The 8,651-nt window shown below is 37.9% G+C and overlaps 1 protein-coding gene across 1 annotated transcript; it reads right to left on the reverse strand.

The window, feature by feature from the left end:
• Positions 1-5,866: 5,866 nt before the first annotated feature.
• Positions 5,867-8,202, reverse strand: LOC149037795 (receptor-type tyrosine-protein phosphatase delta-like). The gene is made up of 3 exons (XM_089186402.1): positions 8,166-8,202; positions 7,060-7,362; positions 5,867-6,397 (listed from the first exon to the last, which is right to left on the reverse strand). Exons 1-3 carry the CDS (start codon positions 8,200-8,202, stop codon positions 6,006-6,008), a joined length of 732 nt encoding a protein of 243 aa, XP_089042528.1. The 3' UTR covers positions 5,867-6,005.
• Positions 8,203-8,651: the final 449 nt, after the last annotated feature.

Below are 8,651 nucleotides of genomic sequence, written 5' to 3' on the forward strand. Positions count from 1 at the left end.
GCACCCTATGTTAAGAAGTACAGAGGAATTTATGATAATAGTCAGGTGTCCGCGCGGCAGAGGACTGGACATCCTGGTAGACGTCATATGACGTAAGCAAAAAAAGTCATGTGCTTGTGAGTCGAGTGATGCAAAAAAAAGGTTGTAATGCTATGTGACCACATTGGGAAAAATGAAGTTTTCGTTGCCTTAAAGCCAGGAATATTTTGAGTAATAGAGAAAAAGTCTGGTTGGAATTGTTGATTTCATACATTCTTCGTTTTTGTGTTGGTTGTCCAAGCTTGAAATTGTATCTTAAATGATTCCAAAAGTCTTATCTTAACGTTAATTCAATAAATCATACCAATTATATAATCATCACATAAAGATATTTCCTAGAGAGGATTTTTAACCCTGTTATTGAAATGTGCCTTTTTTTGTCTAAGTCATGATAATTTTAATAGGGTCATTGCGTTTTTCAATAGTGTCGTCTAAGGGTTTGTTAAGCAGATATAGTGTTAAAACTTTACTTATTGGCTCGTTTGAAAGTTCGACTTTTTTTCAGTACTGCTAAATACGTACCATTTTTTATCGATTTCAGTTACTACCAATCATTGTCGTACAACTAGGAAAAGAGAAAGAGCCTGGGAAATCATCAGATGAGAAATATATTAAAGTCACCAGAAAGTATGAAGATAGATTGGCACTGAATTTTGAATTTTCTAACAACAACGAACAGAGAAAAAACCTCTCCTGTCTGAGGTGAGAAGTACTACGTGAGAAAAAATCATATTGTGGCAACACGAAAGCACAGAGAAGATAAGTCACTGTAATTATAAATTTTTCCCAATAGAGCTGAATTACAAGTTATAATTAACAATAGATTTAAGTTTCATAAAATAGTTTAGCTAACTGCGTTTATCTACTTTGTAATATGCATTTTCTTACCTACTTGCTGGATTGCATCAGCCTGTAATGAATACAACGATCGAAATGGAGATGCACAAAATAATTATAGTAAGATAATTGAACGTCCTTTACATAAATTAAACAGATTTTATGCGATCGTGAGGTGTTTCCAAGGGGTAAAGAAATTTTGGCGATCTTTAAATTTAAAGGGATTAATTGTGGGGACTCAAGTGCGCTCCGCCCAAACCTCTTAATTGTCTTGGTAGTATTTCCACGAAATTGCCCCGATTACTGCAAAACTTTTCCAAGACTCTTCAGACAATTATACTTCCCCTCCCCTCCCTTCACTCGCCCTTTCATGCGATCGTGAGGTGTTTCCCAAGGATAAAGAAATTTTGGCGATCTTTAAATTTAAGGGGATTCAGTTTGTGGACCAAAGTACGCTCCGCCCAAGCCTCTTAATTTTCCTGGTAGTATTTCCACGAAATTCCCCGGATTATTGCAAAACGTTTCCAAAACTATTCAAACAATTATACTTCCCCTCCCCTCCCTTCACTCGCTATTGTATTAAAAAAATAAAAAATAATAAAAAAATAAAGAAAAAACCGCCAGTCGAGTAATGATATGCAAATTTTGGTGTCAAACTATTGGTAGCAAAAAGATGAAGGGAGTAAGTTTCTGAAGAAACTATGGTGCTGCGTCAGTGGGAGAATATAACAGGGTAATAGGTATTATCAAATGAGTTGAAGACGTAAATTGGCCACCGTTAAGGGTTTCAAAGTGTTAGCCCTTCGTCAGAGTGAATGGCGAAGGTCTACACGTCAGCTTTTAAACTCTTTACGGTGGCCAATTTACGTCGTTAACTCAGTTGCTAACGCTAGTTACCCTTCTATTAGGAAGACCTAAAGGTTTGTTAGGAATGTTGGAGGTGGGTTCTTCGGCTCTTCTGCTATTTTACTTGATTATCAATTCTTACATTTAATTTTAGTGTTCTGGGCCATACTTTTTCTTTTCCGTTTAGACTTCACAAAGTATTTTAATGGCAAGCTTGACGACGAGACAAAATACACTGTTTTTTTTCAACGTTCCCTTATTACATATAATACGAATCAAGAAGACGAAGTCAATCAAAAGCTTTTAGGACCATAAAAATTTGATCGTTTGCATAGGAAATCACATGATTTCGAGTGCGATTTGGAATAAAGAAGCAGTAAATTTTTTCAAAAACTAACAAAATTGCACAAGCTTATCATAATTACGCGGAAGCAAAGCGCGCGCGTCAGGTGCAAAAATAATTTATTCAAACCTGTGCATTCGGTCAAAACAACCGCGCACGATCAAAACAGTAATATGCAATGATATTATCACATCTATAAGGCGCAAAAAAGTTCAAAGTCCGGCTAAACAGTTCAAGCAATTGTTCAGTCTGTGTCCGAATCACTTTCGATGGAGTGGAATCGTCGTTTGCGAGGTTTAACCATGTTTGTTTTAAATTTCGGCTTAGAATCGCTCGAGCAAAGTGTTAAGCGGGATCCTTGACAATTCCCTTCTCCAAACACCACTTTTTCCAAATCGATAACCAAGTTGACGAGTTGCAAAGAGTGAATAAAAATCCGCACAAAGCACTTTCTATGCAGTAACTGGTTTATTAGGTATATGTATAACGAGAATAAAAACATATGCTTTAAATCAGTTTTATTTTCCCGATATCACAAGCTTACATACAGATCAGCAAAATTTTTAAAGATCTTATCTAAATAAGCGAGCGTAATATGAATAAAATCCAGTTTACAGTCTGACAACGAGTAGACAAGGAGCCTAAACAAGCCTAAATATCACTTCACGTTCAGAGTAATTGAAAAATACGGGAGAATTCGCAAACAAAAAATTGTAAATCTTTACGCTTATCGTGGGTAGCCCCCATCATTCACCACGTGCTTATAATGGTTATCATGTCTGCGTGTGCCCAGGAAGCCGTAAAATCTCATCCTTTATTGTAAACGCCTTTTTAAGTGTGAAATATTTTTTCGAAATCGATAGTCATTGACCTCAAACTTTTTAGTACACACTCAAAGAAGTGTTTTGCGTGCGGGTGCCGAGACAATTATCATAAGAGTAATTAAAAAGAGTCAGTGGGATAAAAATTATCACTTAAGAACGAAATTAAATTCGGAGCGTTAGAGGTCAAGAGAGAAAGCAATTGCCACCCGAGTGATCACTCGTTAGAGCAATCAGCGAGCTTCTCAGGTACTAAGTTACACAACAAGCTATACGATAGGTGCAAGACTGCTCAGCACATGGACGCCACTTCTCGTGCCCCTGATGGCTCTGCAAAATTTCAAAGTTACTCTCGTTTATTTCTCTCATTTGTTTTTGTGTTGGTTTGTATTTCATGTTTGGTATTTTGTGTTTTTTTGGGTGGTGTGTGTTTTGTGTTTGTTTCAATTTTATTTCTTTTTTACTCATTTAGCCATCTCATGTGTCCCCCCGTTCATAGGTATAAAGAGGGCGGAGGGGAGGGAGGCGTGAGGTGTACGCACCACACCCCAAAGAAAAAAAGGTCAGTAGGGCATAAATGTAAGTAAGACACTAATTCATTTCTGTTGACCATCCTTATCTTGCCTTAATACTTTTAACGATTACTTACCTCAGAACCTCTTCCTGTGAGAGTTAATCCACAAGCTTCCCTAATAATAAGGAAAAAAAGAAAGAAAAAAAGAAAAAAAGGAAGTGAATAGGGACACTTGGGAACGCAATGCCCGGACCATACCACGTGATTATAAAATTCACTGTTTGGATTCCTGGCCTTTATTGACGTCCGTATCAGTTCTAGTGTGGATGTTGAATCCACTGAGCTCTACCATGCCATTATATGATTTTGCATCTTTCGAAGGCCATACTGGTGAAAATTTATTGAGTTTTTTCCTCTAACTTTGCAGCCCGGGTTGTTCGGATAAGAGTCGGGTCAGGCTGAAATATCAAAGTTATTGTACAAAATAGGTATTGCTGACAAGTGCTTTTATGTGAATTCATTTCTGTTTCAGTTGTAACATCGCAAAGATCATGTTATCTAATTTATTAAGTTTTATCGAAGCCCAATCATTTGGCAAACTGATCTGATAACCTGTCCGGTCATAACTGCTCCTTGAAAATCTTTCTTCCCTGAAGGAAAATAAAGTCAACAACTTTAGGTGCATAAGGTTCATTTAAGACTACGTACGACCATTTACGACTATTTCATATACAGCTGTTGCGAGAAAGGTCATGTGTTTGAAAAAAAAGGAGTGCAAGGGACAATCTCGATAGGAAATCTGGGTATCCGGTAATAAGTCAACAAGTCAAATAAGTATATAAACCCAACCAAAAACAGTAATGTCTCGTACTTACAGCGATGTTTACTCAGATCTCCCTGAAATCCTGAGGTCCACGAACCGTGACTTGTAAATTACAGACAATACCTCTCGGGTTTGTCGCATGGACTTAAAGATTTTTTTGCAAAAAATTTTCTCAAAATAGCTGTATATGCATTTGTGACTGTCAAAACTTCGGAGGAATTCGTTTGAAGGTAAAGCGTGACAAAGATGATGTTAGGAAACCTTCCAAAATACTGGAATGAGTTTACTCCTATTCACCATGCTGACAATAATGAGAAAACCTTTATACGGTATTAATTGATTTCTTATTTGGGCTACCCATAAAATATGCACTCATGTAGTCTTCATGTGTATAATTATTTCATTTTCTCACAAAACCTCTTCCAATGAAGAAATCTTTCTGGTGGGTTATTTCGTTTTCTTATAATCTCAGAGAAAGGTCGGAAGTAGATTATGCTCACGCTTTTTTTTTCATCTGTAAGAATTTTAGTCAGATCACATCATAGAAAAATTCCTTTGCAATGACGGCTTCGATCAGTTTCCCGCACCTTACTCGAAATAAAGATGAATTACCTTGCTGTAAACACGGTGTTCATATGATTATTACGAAGTGACGTTCTTCTGCCCACAGTAAGTTGTTACCTTTCTTCTCTTCAAGCGTACATGTCTTTCTTCTTCTGCTGTAGCCACTGGATCGCTAAGTACTGTCATATAATCAGCTTATTTGAAGACAACTTCCAAACGCCTGTGTTTCTTTTAACAATCTTGAAGCGTGTTCAGTGTCATAATTTCATTACCTTTCTTTCTAGCAAATAAAAAGTACGTCGTGATATTTTTTCTAAGGTATAATCCACCCACATAAATAAACATAAACAGAAAACAAGAATGTTTTGCCGCACTGAAATACATCACGCAACATGGAGTATTATTTTTGAAAAGTGTACTTACCTCAGATCAGTGGAAATTTCGTTACAACCTAGTTATGCAGACAGTGAGGTGTTAAGAAATCAGACGACATTAGAACATTGCAAAGCATGTTTAACAACAATATCAACCCGTAAACGTTCTTGATCCTGGTTAATCAAAAACATGTTTAATTGGAATTAAAGAATCCTTGAATTCGCTCTTTAAGGTGTCCTCATCTACGACCACAAGGAGTCTTAAAGTGAGAATCTTCAGATGTCTAAAGTGTGCACTTTAAGCAGCCTTAAAATACACACTTTTAAGTGTCTTAGGGTGAGCAACTCAAAGAGCATTGAGGTGTGCACTCTTTAAAGCCTAAAATAGCGCACTTGAAAATGTATTTAAGTGCACTCATTACAGGAAACGGAACGCCCCCGAGCCTGATTTAAGGTTCATTACACTTAAAAGAAACCTTCACTTTGAAGTTCAAGATGTCTTTTAAGAGTCTCGAAGTTTGTACTCTAAAATGTCTTTAAAGTACGCACCACAATTATTTTTCTTCTATAAAGCGCGCTGTAAGTTATCATATAGTGCGCATTTTAGAAAGTTTTTCATTCAAACTCTTTTAAGTACATTTGACTTAAATGAGTCTTGAAGGGCACACTCTTTGGAATCTTGGGAAGAGGGGACTTCAAAGAGTCGTGAAGTGGCACTTGCGGAAGGTTTTAGAGTGAGCACTTTTATAAGAGTAAAAGCACACTCTCTAATTTTCTTCGATAGCTTAAAAGCCGTGTGAAAAAGTAGCACTAGCGTAGAAATATATCGAAGTCTTCCATTCAGTTAAAATTTCAAACGAGACGAGTCAAAATGCTTTGTCATTGATGACATTACAAATGCTATGAAATAATACTTTTTGGACCACTTACATCCGCCTTTGGTTGCAGAAGATTTGGACACACTTAAGGGACCTTCCCCCTTTGCAGTTGAAAGCGAAACTTTGAATGAATACTCAGTAGATTCCTTAAGACCAGAAACAACTTCTTGATATGTATTCTGAACATTGACTGGCGTTACATCCTTGGTATACATCTTGCCATCGGAGTTTGCGTAGTAAACGGTATATCTGGTCGGAATCCCGTATATGGATTCTTCAGGAACCGCCAACCATTCAATTTGTATGCTAGTGCTGTTCAGTGTTTGTACAGACACTAATTCAGGAGCCGCAGAAGGCACTGTAACAAAGACAAGATATCCAATATTACTTTTTTTTCTCGCATCTGTTAAGGGTAATAACCGGAAAAGCTTTCAGGCTAATGGGTGATAAATTGATTCCTTACCAGGAGAAAAGGGGAGCTTTTATCAACACAAGCTTCATAGCGAATGCAAAAGTTGTTGCACTCACCCCGATTTCTCCGGCATCAAACTACAAGGAGTATTGCTTCCTCTGAGGAGGAAATGCGGGCTTATCGCAGGTTAATACCCTTTCTCAAAAGCTAATTTCACTAATCTCGGTGGGGGTTTGAATAACGAAAACTTGTTCACCGCCACTGCGTCTCTCTTTATAAACCGCAAGGCAAAAGGCAAATTCCACACTTCCTTCATTCTTTGTTACAGACTGTTAAACACCTCACAAATGATAACTAATCCATCATTGCTATTTGAGGTCCTGAAAACTCACAATTTTAAGGGCATGGAGCTATTTTGGTATTCTGGACACCTCCACCACCGATTATTGCAGAATTGTCGCATTTAATGACTGATACTGAATTTCCTGACCCCAATTCGTATGATAACTCGACCCATAGCAAATATAGATTTATAAATTATAGAATATTCAGTTTTTTTTCCACAGTTCTGGCCGTTGAGGGACTTACCGAATGCCTTTTTTACTTACCGTCTTCGTCTGTTTGGACTTTAATGAGATTACTTGCTGGTCCATTCCCTACACGGGTAGAAGCTGAAACCTTGATGTCGTAGAATGTGAACCTATTAAGCCTTCTTAACTCAAAGTTTCTAGGTATTAGTGTAACTGTAACTTTAACTGACTTGTAAGTCACACTTCCCATCTTTTTGAGCATGACAGTATAGCGGATTATATCACCATGCTGTTTCTCCTCCAGCACCTCATTCCATGTAACATTAATGCTAGTCGAACTGGTGTTATAACCTTGTACATTCTGAGGAGGTGCACCGGGCCCTACGTAAAGACCAAGAGGTGGAAAATTAAAAACATTTGTCACCTAGGTGGCGATTAATGTCCAACACTATCTGGTGGTCAAAAATTAAACACCTGACGCGCGATTTTGTCTCTCTGGCTGCTAGGAGGTAAATCGTACTTGCTATCATATTGACTTGTGTGATATTCAACAAGAGACTTTAATCTGGTGGAATGCGTGAAATCGCACGCCTCTGATAGATTGATAGAGATAGCATTAAAGCATGTTCGAGTCCCGCCTTACTGTTTCACACTACAATGAAAGTCAAATACAGTTGCTTATAAATCAAAGTACCTCTCACGATGCTGGAAACTACACCTGCCTTGTTATTAATGCTGTGGGTAACTCATCCCAGATGACGTCAGTCATAAGCCAAGCTAATAAATGCTACTAAGCACTTTACAACTGCGTTTGTCTCTTTTTCGGATATTGGAAATTTAAATTCATGGAACGGTAGGAATCTCATTTACCGTAAGCGCTCTAAGGAGGCATAGAAGGGCTACTTAATTTCCTCGCCGTCCGGATGAAATGCTTATTGGAGAGGCGAGCTTTCGTTTTCATTTTGGAGAAAAGAGGGGAATGAGGACCAGTTCTAGAGGGAAGCCCTGTTAGTGTGTGAACTGTCGCCCATGTGACGTTACAACAGAATCAATGCAATCAGGAAAAATTCATTCAAAATCTTTAGCTACTCATAGATTTTCGGAATGGAACTACTTGGTCTAATGACAAAAGATACTCAATCACAGGCGAAGACCTTATCGTTCACGTGGAGCATCGAAAGTACCTTTTAAGAAAGGCTTATCAAGCCCAATCTGCTTCATTTTTGTCTGAGAAAATCAGGAGTTCTCTGAGTAAAAAACTACTAACCAGGGTCGGCCAGGGGGGGTAGTGGAATACCAATATACCCGAAAAAAAATCGACAAAATACCCCAAAATACCCCAAATTCCTCCAAATATACCCAAAAATAATCGAAGCTTTAAATACTTTATACCTGAAATTCAAAGAAAGTGATATACTGAATACCCATATTTAAGCTGCAATATACCGTATACCCGATTTAAAACGCCCCTGAATACCGAATACCCAAAAACCCTGGCCGACCCTGACTAACGTATTCTGTTCTGAGAAAAGAACATTTAGTCTCTTGGTTGAAAATACAAACGTCGCAAAATGAAGCGCCAGTTCACTCCACCACTTATATTAAGAGGGGAAGTTGAATATAAAATTTAACAACTCCTGCTACTTTTTCACACAGCGCTGCCCCTAATC

This window comes from Pocillopora damicornis, chromosome 11 (assembly GCF_964200805.1).
Source record: "Pocillopora damicornis chromosome 11, jaPocDami1.2, whole genome shotgun sequence".
Taxonomy (NCBI): domain Eukaryota; kingdom Metazoa; phylum Cnidaria; class Anthozoa; order Scleractinia; family Pocilloporidae; genus Pocillopora; species Pocillopora damicornis.